Source organism: Xenopus laevis, chromosome 8S (genome assembly GCF_017654675.1).
Source record: "Xenopus laevis strain J_2021 chromosome 8S, Xenopus_laevis_v10.1, whole genome shotgun sequence".
In the NCBI taxonomy this organism is placed as follows: domain Eukaryota; kingdom Metazoa; phylum Chordata; class Amphibia; order Anura; family Pipidae; genus Xenopus; species Xenopus laevis.
The window spans coordinates 41,450,258-41,463,496 of record NC_054386.1 but is presented as its reverse complement, the minus strand read 5'-3'; the positions used below and the strand labels follow the sequence as shown (position 1 = coordinate 41,463,496).

Genomic DNA, 13,239 nt, shown 5'->3' with positions numbered 1-13,239 from the left:
AATGTGGTCTGATTGTTGGGCAAAGATCCACTTGTTTAACAACCTGGACAGATGAGATGATCTTTCTTTATATGGGCAGCAGGTAACATGGGGACTCATCTACTTACAAAAGTCACAGCTGTACATGGGCAATTACCTTTGGCAACTAGGGTTGCCACCTTTTCAGGAAGAAAATACCGGCCTTCCTATATATTTATCTTTTTTCCCTTTTAATAACATTGGGATCAACCATCATTTTTACCGGCCAGGTGGCAACCCTATTGGCAACCAGTTAGTAATTAGCTTTGTTTAGCCAGCTTCAAGTAACTACAAAAGCTAAAATATAACTTGTTGCTATGGGTTACTGTATTGGGATCAAGGCTGCTTTGTTAAATCAACAAACGTCTTCTTTTACTGTTCTGGGACTTGAAGTCCCTCTGCTTTCCAGAGAATCTGTGCACTAGTGATGTGTGCTTGACCTGTACACGTTCTCTCCCAACCCGAACCTGCCCGGCTCTATTTATAGACCCGCGCCTAGACCTTCCCTATCTCGGATATCACGAAAGGGAACAGGGCAGGCATGTGCCTATAAATCGAGGCTGTCTGAACCAAAAGCCGTCAGAGTAAGGTCGCTGGTGGGGAGAGTCCAACCCAATCAAGGTTTCCTTTCAATCTGTGGCATCAGATATGTCTGTGTAAAAAACTATATATTTATATCTGAAAGTACCTTTTCTATGTAAAGCTAGCTGGATGAGCTCAAAAAAGTGCGTATATTAACCGAATGCTGTTCATTTTTTTATTGCAGTGGGAACACCATATTACATGTCCCCAGAAAGAATCCATGAAAATGGCTACAATTTCAAGTCAGATATCTGGTCCTTAGGATGTCTGCTGTATGAAGTAAGTATTGTCTCTGTCCTTCTGGTGCTGATTGTATTGTAACTTGTCCTTAGTGAGTCAGGTATTGCACATCAGGCCTGGCAGATACCCTTGATACTTGTGTTAAATTCAGCACCAAAAAAACATATAAATTCCTGACCGATAATATTCAAAATGTGAATCTCTGTCACCAGTATTAATAGGTTCTAAAACTATCCTTGCGGGTGCACCTGGCCCTCAGTTCAGAGAAGGGATGCAAATGAGTTTTCTGAAAATCCCCAGAAATACACTGACAGCAACTCAACGTGCCTCCCTAGAGATCTGCTTGGAGCTGCGTTGTACTGCCCCCGTGTGACCCCAAACAGCAACTGTGCAGTGTGACCCCTGATCCTCAGCTGGCCCTCAATTTCACATGATATCACTTAGTGAGTCTAAGGCTTGCCCCTTGACCTCCGTGGAAATTTCAAGAATCAAGAACTGTACAATAAAGCCAAACAGCTGCATGTGTTGCTCTAAGGCCACAAAGGCCTGGTTCTACGGTGGCAGAATTTTAGGGGGGTGGCATGGCTCAACCGTACCCATATTGGTTCGGAAGCACTGGGGATTTGCACGAAATAGTTTTTCAAATTTCCTGTGCACCAATCCTCAGTACTCCAAACCCAATGCTGAAAAGTTGCCGATGTGCACAAAGGAAGGGGAGGGGCAGGTCCGGAACTAGGGGTAGGCAGGCAAAGCTGTGGGGGCGCTGGGCAGGTGCCTGTTCAAGAGTTTTGTAACCTACCCCTAGTCCGGGCTGTTCGCTCCCCTGTTCCTCTCCTTCCTCCTTCACCCCCCTTGTCACTCTCCTCGTCACTCCCTCCCCTAGGGGTAGTGGCTACTAAATTGGCATCATCAGAGTAGTAAGTATGTAGGGAGACTAGGAGTTTAAATATCCCTCTAGTTAAAGGTACTCGTATTGAGATGTGCTCCTTGCACTACCGTATAGTTTCCCTCTGCACTGCTTTGCCTCCTGTTCTGGAATAAGCACAGTGGCCGTAGCGCCAGGGTGCAATAGACGCAGCACACTAAATAACGGGGCTCACGCTTCACAAACATTTTATGCACAATTCAAGGTGCAACAGTGTGAACTGTGTCAGGCACAACTTCCCCTTATGATTGCAGTTATGGGCGTCGCATCGTCCTTATGCACAGTTTGGCGACTGCATCCGAAACTGCATTTTGCATATTGCACCCAAGCCTTATAAATTATCCCTTTGCTCAGGTGCAGTAACCTGAACACACATTGCAACTTTTTATTCTAGTTTCCCATAAGTGACTTATTTTATTCTTTTATTTCACTAGCTTCAGATTAAGGGGGTTTGAGTTTTGATTTTTTTTTTTTACTATAAAACCCGAATTTTTAGTGGAATAAAAAAAAAGGATGGAAAAAGTCCAAATCCGAAAATCTGGCATCTCAGACCTCAGGTTGTATATAAGTCAATGGGAGAGGTCCATATCTTATTTGGAAGTTTATGTGGTCTGTGCTGAAATTAGCCTGAAAATCTGACTTTCGGGCTTTTCAGGTAAAATTCCGAAAAATTTGGACTTTTCAGGAAAATGCCTGAAAAAAATCGAGCGTTTCGGGAAAAAACATTACATGGTTTGGATTTTCAAGCTGTTTCATGCCACATATGGTTTTCTTTAGAAACATAGACATTTCCTATATAATGTGTTCGAGAAACAAAGTAAATCAATTGCAGCAGGACTATCTTCCTGGGTAGGGGTGTCCCAAGAGTTTTTGGGTCTCCTTTGCTAACAATGGATTATTTTGCATAACAATCAATCAGCAGGTCGTTTTGATCCGTGTTCTGCAGGATGAGTAATGAAAGCAAACGTTTGATCCATAGCAATGGATTAACTGCCCGGAGTTAATAAACTCACCCCTTGTCCCCAGCAATGTAGTTCATCCCAAACCAATGTCATTAATGCACTGGAAGGCTTTGTCCTCACTGCCTTGCTTACTAATGGGGTATTAACAGTGATGGGGGGCGCTACTAGTATTGTTCTTCCAGGATTGTTCTTCTCTGGATGGGGGAGTAGTTTGCCCCCTTGCTGTGTTTTGCATTGCAGGCTGCAGCAATTTATTATTTCTCCTGTACAGGATTAGTGATTTTGTTAACATTTGGCTCCTGGTAACTTGGTGCTTTATATTGCCATGGTCTTTATAGGCAATTTAAATGTGCTTTTTAAGGCAAGAGATAATATACCGAAACTTGCCCTATTTAAATGTCAGTAGGCAGTAATACCAGTATTCTGTAAATATTCTGGATTTGCCACACTAACCTGCTGACCAACACTTGTTATGTATGTAACTGGACTTGGATGAAGGGCAGTGTCCTTTCAGCCCATTATCTGCACATCCCGCCTGTACTAGTTCTCTAGTCCGAATGGGGCCCACCAGGTTTTTACCTGTTGTTTCACAAGCCCAGTCTGACCCTGACAGTTGCTAAATTGCATGAGTGCAATTGGCAATGGCAACCGATTAGCCATTACTTTTGAAAAGTCTGTTACAAGTAAAAAAATGAAACAAAAACCTGACGGGTTGTTATTGGCAACTGCACTTGTGCAGTCTATAAGTGTGTGATAATAACAGTAATGATAATGTGCCAACATATTCTGCAGCGCTGTACAGGTATAGTATCTGTTATCTGGAAACCCGTTATCCAGAAAGTTCTGAGATGGAAAGGCCATCTCCCATAGACTCTCCATTTTGTACAAATTATCCAAATTTTTTTAATTGATTTCCTTTTTCTCTGTAATAATAAAACAGTATATTGTACTTGATCCCAACTAACATAATAATTAATCCTTATTGGAAGCAAAACTATTGGGTTTATTTAATGTTTACATTATTTTCTAGTAGACTTGTTATGAAGATCCAAATTACGGAAAGATTCATTCTCCAGAAAACCCAGGTCCCTAGCACTCTGGATAACAGGTCCCATACCTGTACAATAAATGGATGTATACTTGAAACATACAGAAATACAACTTATAACCAATACAAGAGGGCCCTCCTAGCACCCCTGTGTGCAAATAAGCAGGCGTTAGGGGGGAAGTGATGTATATTTTTGCCGTAGACTCTGCTGATCCCTCTGGCAGTACAAGAGTTAACCCCTTTGCTGCCATGTGCCTTAAGGCTGTAGCTGCACTGCCAAGCAGAGAAGATAAATCCATATGAACGGGGGAAGAGTTTGAGTAAATTCATTCTATGTACTCCTGGATACCCTTCAACAGTAGGATATTATTGTAAATGTCCCTGTGTGCTCGATGTGTTCTCTCCTCTATTTGGGGACTGTCATTCAGATAAATCAGAAGAAGATAAAAATAAGTTTTCTCCCTACAAGCGATGCCGTTCCTATGCAATTTATGCACAAATATACAGCGATTTGTGGTTTCCCTAAACCAGTCGTGTCTGCGCCAGACGCATTTCTATAAAGGTATCTGGCCGCTCAGCAGTAATTGTTCTAATCAAAATGTCAAAAGCGAGTTGCAAACCCAGCACCGTACTTATTAGAGACACACACAAGCGCCTGAAGTCTCTGCGCCACGCTCCAAATTGTCACTTATTTCAGATAGAATTTGCGAGTTCTTTCCCCCCCCCCAGCACCCCTTGAGGTTCAGGTCACTGTGTTCATTTGTATCAAGGGAAATTGTATAAGGAGCATTTGTGACTTGTGTAATTCCCCCGAATGAAGAGTATCAGGAGACAGATATTGCCCATTTCATCCTGCAAAGTGCACACGGCCATAGGAATCCGTTAGGTTGAACTTGATGGACATGTGCCCTTCTTCAGCCTCACCTACTATGTTACTATGGATCCAAAACAATGGAAGTCCATCTCCTATAATACATTTCCATATAACGGCTTCCACTTTTACATCTCATCCAGTGGCTTAACTAGATATTACTGGCATCACAGCAAATTATTTTTCAGGCCAAAATGTCTAGAAGTTGACCTGTTTTACAAATATTTATTGAAATTGTATATGAGTTAGGGCCTTGTGGGGCCCTTTACTTCCTGGGCCCCCCTGCAGCCAGTGGGTCTGCTTCCTTTGTAGATATGCCCCGATCTCATCCCCTCCCAAAGTTTAGAAGGAATTCCAAAACTTTATATCACTGGAGACCTTTCTGGGGTGCCCTTCCATTATTTGGTTCTGGGGGGGGGGGAGTATAACTATATATCTATATATAACAGCTGGGTGACTGCAGCTTGGGCATCGACATTGCAGCCAGCAGCCATAAAGGGGTTAACGGCGAGTTTGTTATGGAAGTCGCTATAAAGAAATTCTCTTGCCTTTCCTCACAATGGGAGTTTAATGTCTGTCATGGAAGGACAGCCGTTCCGCATTGGATCCCTGTCACAGCGCATAGTAATGAGCAGAATCTCTAACCTGAGGACGTAAGGGCAGAATAATTATCAAATAATCCTTTATTAAAATCCTAACGAGCAGCATTAAATATCAGCCAAAAGAAAGGGCCCCCGGAAGAAGCCAAGCAGCACACGCTCCTTGCAGCAAAACAGGATAATATCAACAATTACCCAGTATAAGCTCAAGGACAGGGGTTGGAGAGTGGCTTGGTGCTGGGGGGTGACAGTGAAGGACAGTGACAAGGAGCTCTCCAATCACATAATGGTTTAATAAGCAGCTGGGACACAATGAGGGGCCGAATGCAGAGGGGGGGGAAAAATGCTGCCTCTTGCTTACTGAACCTAAAGGAGACATTAACTCCTTCAGCCTCACCATATTTGCCGCTAATAGAAACGTCAACGGATCGCTTGCGGGCAAATAAATATTCAGGCCTTTCTGTTTATCAGGAGTGTATACAATGTGCTTGTTATTTCTCATCTGGATGTTTAGTGTCAGGAAACCCGAGAAGATTTTTTTTTTTTTAATGTATTTTAATCTTCACCCATTAGCGCCGGGAATAATGACCTGACACTGATGAACCAAGCACTGTGCTTGCAGCATATGGGTCACTGGTGTAGTCTTTGTGGCTATTGTAATAAAAGGTGCAATGTTTGTCCAGGTCTAGTAACCCATAGCAACACAAATAGTGTTTGTCCTTAGCTCAAGGCAACATGCTAATAGTATTGATATTTGGATTCTTTGCAGATGGCAGCTTTACAGAGTCCTTTCTATGGGGACAAAATGAACCTGTTTTCCCTGTGTCAGAAGATAGAACAGTGTGACTACCCTCCTCTGCCCAAAGAACACTACTCGGAAAAGGTAAGCACTCTGTACATGACTAGAGGGGGAACACATGGTCCTGCAATTGGATCTTGGGCAGTTGGCCCATACCAGAGCTTGCTGCTCACATGCTTCAAATGAATGGCAGCGAGACCAGAACTTGCAAATGGAATATTATAGGAGCAATGCTTGTCCAAGTCGTTACCCAAAGCAAACAGATGCTAGCTGCTGATTGGTTTCTCTAGGTAGTAAGTATCAATTTTGTTTAAAGGAGAAGGAAAGGCAAGTTATACTTGGGGTTGCCAAAAGTTAGGCACCCCCAAGTGATTGTATTTACTTACCTGACACCCGGGCCGGTGCTCCTATCAGCAGAAAACTGCACAGGTCCAGGGTTCTTCCAGCGAGCACCACAGAGCAATCGTCTTCCGGCTTTTTCTTTCTTCAATTTTCCCAGTAGAGTGAAAAGCCGAACTTTAATGTATAAGCCAGCTATTTCGTTCTACTGCCCATACGTCTGCCCTGGGAAATTTGAAGAAGCTGGAAAACAATCGCTCCGTGGTGCGATCCTTCTCCTTTAAACAAAACTAACCCAGCTGAGGCCGAAAAAAGACAAATAACAATGAGTTCAATCCTTTGTCTTAAATCATCGGTACCAGGGCCGGATTTATATATAGGACACCCCCAAGTCAGAACCACTCGTCGCCCACCTCCCTCCTTCGTTAGCACGCACACACACGTGCAAACCTTATCTCGAGAGTTTTAAAGAGCTAGCAAATCTCCGGCATGTGCCAGGTGCTTCCAAATGCACTGTGATGTAGCTAGGCAGCATGCCTCCCCTAAAATTCCGCCACCATAGGCCCAGGCCTTTACACAAAACCAGGCCTGATCGGGAATTATGCTAGCAATAACCAGTGCCATTTTAATTATTTTCCGGGGATCTTTTACACTGCCCCAAAATGCTAAAAAAATTATTTACTTTTTCTCTGTAATAATAAAACAGTACCTTGTACTCGATCCTAATAATTACTCCTTATTGGAAGCAAAACAAGTCTACTGGGTTTATTTAATGTTTACATGATTTTCTAGTAGACTTAAGGTATAAAATACAGAAAGATCCAATTTTATCCTGAAAACCCCAGGTCCCAAGCATTTTGGATAACAGCTCCAATACCTGTACTATGAAACACCACACTGCATGTGTGTTATGTTCTAGTCTTGGCAGAGGAGGGTTGCCTTGGAAAAGGTCCGCCAGGTAATAGTTGCTCAGAGGTCTCTATCGTACAGAGCAGATGTTTGTTGGCCTCTTTCTTTCATTAGGTTTAATGCTACTAAAATTGCAGCTTTCAAATGGGCGTCGCTGCCCCCCTCTAAAAAAAACTCCAAATGCTCTGTAAGGCTACAAATGTATTGTTATTGCTACTTTTTTTTGCTGGTCCTTCTATTCAGACTCGTTCCTATTCATATTCCAGTCTCTTACTCAAATCAATGCATGGTTGCTAGGGTAATTTGGGCTCTAGTTACCAGATTGCTTAAAATGCAAATCGAAGAGCTGCTGAATAAAAAGCTAAATAACTAAAAAACCGTCAATAATAAAAAATTAAAACAATTGGCAAATAATCTCAGAATATCACTCTCTACATCATACTAAAAGGTATCTCAAAGGTGAACAATCCCTTTAATCTCTATGATTAACCCTATTGGTGCAGCACTTTGCTAACTAGCAGGGATGTGAGGCCAAGATGCAGAATACAGTGGGCCTCCATACAGACTCCGAAGCAAAGTGTGGGCATAATCCTTACTGTCAATAGAAAGCCTCTGCTGTTTCTGTATTTCATGCTCCTGCAACATGCTGCTCAGTGTTTGCCCGCCGGCTGGTGGAATTAGTGTAAGCTGACAGATGTGTTTCCTGTCTGTACAATTAGTGTCTGTCCACCTCCCTCTGGCAGTGCTAAAGAGCACATGTATGTACAGTGATACAATTCAGGGTGCGAAGGAGTGTTTAAGGCTCCAAATCACCAGCTTGGGCAGAGCCAGGCTCCAGATGGTGTGCATACTCTATTAGCCCAGTGGCGGGATTGGAGTGCGTAGGGGCGAGCCCTTTGGCTTTGGTGTATCTGTCTGTACAGGCTGCCGCTGCCAGCACAAATAGCACATTGTCTTTTCTTGGACATTAGCTTGAGAGTGCCATCATCTCTGCTGTATCCAATGTGGAGCCTAATACAGACATAAACCGCAACATTCCAATATCTGCCTGGTACAATATCACTGCTACATTCTAGTTTTAGCATTTGAATAAGTTCATAATAATGGGTGGTTACGGTTTTTTTAATTTTTTTGCACACTGAATAGGACATTATAAATTACCCCTAATGACTCCCCATGAAGACCAAATCAGCAGCTTCTTGGCCTATCTATGGGTCCCTTACAGTGGTCTAATGCTCCAAATATCTATCATAAGGTCCTCAGATGAGGATGATTTTCTGACTGGTCCCTAGGCTTGCATTGCATTGCATTGATTTGACATTAAGATCAGTTCAGCCTCCACCTATTTTGTGTTCCTTGTGCTTCTTGCTGAGACTTTACCATTGATGAATGACGATTTTCAGTGCAGGATTTAGGTATTATCCTAAATATAAAGCTTGTAAGGATTCTGCCTTTTTCAGTAAGAGACCAAAACTTTGACAGTGTCAGTGAGGCTCATTTATTAATGCAACGCATAAGTGGAGGCAAGAGTGTCTGCGCCATCACGAGCGTGATCGCTTATATATTTGTGTGATATTGTGCATAACACAGAGCTTTTGCATTGGTTTTATTTATGCGCTTTGCACAAAAGTTTTGGCATTTATGTCTCAAACTATGCCGTGTTTGTGAGGGGCGTAGCTGGGGGCATGGCTACAATGCGCTTGCACTGTGGCAGTCGCAGATTTGCATCTGTATATGCGCAAAACTGCACCCAGGCAAGAGCACCACAATTTTTACAACTGCCTCTTTGTGGTGTAAATGCATATTCCTGCCCAGCTGACCTAGTATATTCGCATTTTTGTGTTGCTTGAAAGAGAATTTTATATATGTATGCATGGCCATACTGCGAAGCTGAGTTCTGGCAAATACACAAAATGGGGCTGCTGTTGGTGGGGATGTTTGTTAACTCAAAGGTGAACAACCCGGTAAAGTGCAGATTAACCACGCCTTCCCCCAACATGTTTATATTAACCAAGGTTCCTTTAAGAGTACCAGGTAGGCAAAACACCTTTGCAACTAAACAAATATTAGCACAGACACAAACGCAGATGCGGCACAGTGAACGCAATATGCGCGCTATGTAACACAACTAATTAAAGCAGCGCATTCATACATGCGCACAACTAATCCTTACCTTTGCGGTATCTTTCTGTGCGCACAATTTATTATAAGCATGGTGACAGCTGATACGCAGTTTCATGTGTCGCATCCTGTCTGCGTCTACATTATCACACTTTTAAGGTATCGTGCGCTACATTATTAAATACTCGCATGCGCTGGCCAAATATCAGGCTTCTGCGCTCTTTTTAGCGCTGCGTTAATAAATGAGCCCCAATGTTTTTTTACTTCAGTCCCATTGTGTATCTACTATATATTGTCTGTATTGGGGGCATCTCACTGATGCTATAGTAATTGTCCAAGTCAGCCAGTTCACTGGTTTACTAATAATTGGTCTCTATTTTCAATCAAGTGGATGCTAGGCACACATCAAAAATTTTGGAGCTGCTACAGTTTTATTTATTTTACTTTTTGGGCCGCTTTAGTGGCTCTTTATCTTTATAAAACTTTTTGATTTTGTATTTCCACCATGTGAGATTTCGTTTTATGTTGATAAGATTTATCTATTATTACTTTATTTGATTATCAGCCTTGTACAATGAAGTTATTGTGCTTATACTTATGTGTTATTTTCCTTCGCATTGTAAGCTGCATGACATATGCTTTCATGATATTTTATCGTGGTTAACATGATCTGTTAGATTGAATCTCTTCTGTGCTTCAGAAAACCTAATAAAAATGATGAAAAGAACAAAAAAAAAGCCAGCCATCTGTACAGTTAGTTTAGTAGCATTTTTATAGTAACATAAACCTTGTGTTGGACCTTGCTGGTTCCATTAATGACTTAGAGCCAGTCTAGGTTTTCGTTTTGCCTGTCAAAAGATGAATCAATATTCGAATCAATTACCAAGTGACTGGCAGTGTCAGCTACCCAGCCAAGCCTGCTTTTGCAACAGACTCTTGGGAGATGGGGAGACATTATCTGCCAATTCTTTACTCTACTTCTGTGCACCACAAATACTTGCAATTGATCATGTTTGCTTGTTGTGTCGTCCCACCCCATCCCACTGAACATCCTCCTGGGAGCAGAGAGCTGACGCTCGGTGTCTTACTGATCAGCTCGATAATTCCCAGGAGCCTTGATCTTGTGTAACCCAATAAGGATCCAGACTAAAGCTGCCATTTTACTCCTTTGCTTATTCTGTTTCCTTGTGCGCCGATCGTCTTCATTATGTGAAAATATGAAATGCTTCCACTGTTTCAAACCAGTGTAAAAACTTGAAAATTGCCCTTCTAGCTGCAAAATAATCAATTCCTTATTACTGGGCTTCTATCCGCGGCCAGGCAATTAAATAATAAAAATGTCGGTGATCTTGAGGGGGAGGAAAAAGTGATCAGAGCAGCTTTTCGGAAAATTTATTTTAGTGCAGAAAATTATCGACTGACAAATAACCTGGGTGGAAAGGAGTTATATTATAGGAAATAAAAGTACTGGAGAGATTAAGGCCTTATTTATAAATTATATCCATATTTCCTATTTAAACCTGTGAATGACAAACGTTGCAGCAGAATAAAAAAAAAACAAAAAAAACAAAATGGTTCATATAATTAAGATAGAAAATGAGTTTGTTATTCATAGTGAAACGAGTTGCCGTTTCAGCTCAAAATGCTATACAGTTGCTAGGGGCAGTGACAGTCACCGATTGCAAGGCTAGATTATTATTTTTAATGATGTATCTAGTCTGAACTATTAAGGCCAGAGGCTGGTTGCTATGGTGCATAACCCTGGAAACCAATTTGCATTAAAAATGTCCAGCTGTGGGAAAAAAAATCAACACTTTGATCTTAGAAGTCCATGTTTAATGTAAGTGTGCAAATGGCTTTAGCTGTTTTGCTCCCTGTAAGCAGTCTACTACCCTGGGCCCCTTCTTAGGCTAACCAGTGGGAAAATCAGAGAAAGCAAAACCAATTGCTTTCCTTTGGTAAAGGTTACATGGGTGTGATCATCCCTGGACAATGTGTTGCGCTTCCACTTTTCTACCCATTGTCTGATGATCATTGCACCCAGTGGCGTAACTTCGGATGCCAGGGCCCCCTCTGCACATATATAATAGTTGGAGAATCAGATGGCACAATTGCAACTTTGAACATTAAGGCAAGGAAAGGGGGTTAAAGCAGTGTCGGACAACGCCCATTTTTGTGGCCATTTTACACAATTTGGCAGGTTATGAAAGTTTGAACATATTTCTGTGTTTTGTTCAGTTATTACAGTTTTGCACAGTCCCACTCCCAGAGACCCTTTACAAATTACTTTGTCCCCAAATCATTTTTTTGTAGGTTTTTGGATTTCTTGTCATTTTTTTTGTAGTTTTTTTTCTCAGTTCTGTCTGCCCCCCTCCCTGCAACAGTTCAACAGTCCCACACACTGCCCCAGCAGCCGCACAGACCCTTTTCAATTTTACCCCCAGATCACTTTCAAATGGCTACAGAACAGCCTGCCAGCCTGGCCTGACTGCCCCCTCCACCCCCCTCACGAGCTAGTCAGACAGTCCCAATCCCACTCTTCAAAAATATACTAAAACAATTAAAAAAAAAAAAAAACGTCACGTCAAGCCCTGTACATATATGTCACAGCTGCCTTTACACTAAGTGCAAAGTCCTTTGCTGCTTTCTGTTTTTCCAAAATAGGGTCTACAGTATTTTAACTGTATATATTTTTGGCAAGCTTTGCAAGAAAAACAGAACACGTAATAAAAATGATATTCCATAGCAGCATCAGAAATATTAATACAATCGGGGTGACCCCTACCTGATTTATGTGCTCACATGCAGAAGAAGGAGACCAAAGTTTTCTACACACACTGGATGAGTTCCAAGCCTCATTCGTAATCTGCCTTGTGATTGGTTAATGCTGCACCAGCAATACGACCTTCTTTTCAAAGACTGTGACTAGGTTTGTGTGGAAGAGTTTCATATTTGGGGAGGTGAAATTGCTTTCATCGTTTTGTATCTTTCATTATGGGACATAACTAAACAGTTACTTAACATAAATAAATTCATGATTTTTAAATCTTCATGTGCCGCTTATTTTCCACAAAGCAAATACCATTGAATCACATAATTGGCTCTGAACACTTGGAAGCTGCACACTGCGGGGCACGGTTGGGCACCGACTGTTCTGACCCTCCGTGCAAACACAGAAGAGTATTGAGAAATGTGGGTGAGGTTACAACCAGGGAGACGTTCAGCTGTGTGATGTCTCTCTCTCTCTCTCTGCTGGAGACTGAATCCGGCCCTGTCCGTGCTGCGACGTTCACGCGCCGCGGCGTCACTGCATATGTGAATTTTTCCTGTTATCCAGGCCTGGGCCCCTAGAGCTAGGCGGGCCCTAGGGCACCTAGTGGGTAATCCGGCCCTGGGGACAGCGGGTTGAGCTGTAAAAAACGGAACTGTCCCGCTGGAACGGTTGAGATGTATGCGGGTATACTACTGAGGAAACAGGCCCCGTCCAGGCCCCCCGCGGCTGTGGGGTCTGCTTCCGCGGTAGTTACGCCACTGATTGCACCCATATACTCAAGCAAGCAAATCCCTAATGTGACACAAGGAATAACCGAGTATATTCTTATACATCTTAAGCATACATCTTGGGTATTCTTGTACAGGTACTATTTGAGCTTTGAGTTATTTAGCTTTCTATTCAGCAGCTCTTCAGTTTGCAGTTTCATCAATCTGGTTGCTAGGGTCCAAATTACCCTAGCAATCTGATTCTGGAATTGAGAATAGGAGAAGGCCTCAATTGAGTGATAAAAGGAAGAAATAACAATACATCTTGCTGAGCATTTTGTAGATT

The 13,239-nt window shown here is 42.3% G+C and overlaps 1 protein-coding gene across 8 annotated transcripts in view; it reads left to right on the top strand.

Moving 5' to 3' along the window:
- Positions 1 to 13,239, top strand: part of nek6.S (NIMA-related kinase 6 S homeolog) — a 168,504-nt gene that overhangs the window by 151,827 nt on the left and 3,438 nt on the right. For all 8 annotated transcript variants that reach the window (XM_018231876.2, XM_041574114.1, XM_041574113.1 and 5 more), the window contains 2 exons: positions 785 to 879; positions 6,015 to 6,128. In XM_018231876.2, the coding sequence (XP_018087365.1) occupies positions 785 to 879; positions 6,015 to 6,128 (209 nt within the window). The remainder of the gene's footprint in view (positions 1 to 784; positions 880 to 6,014; positions 6,129 to 13,239) is intronic.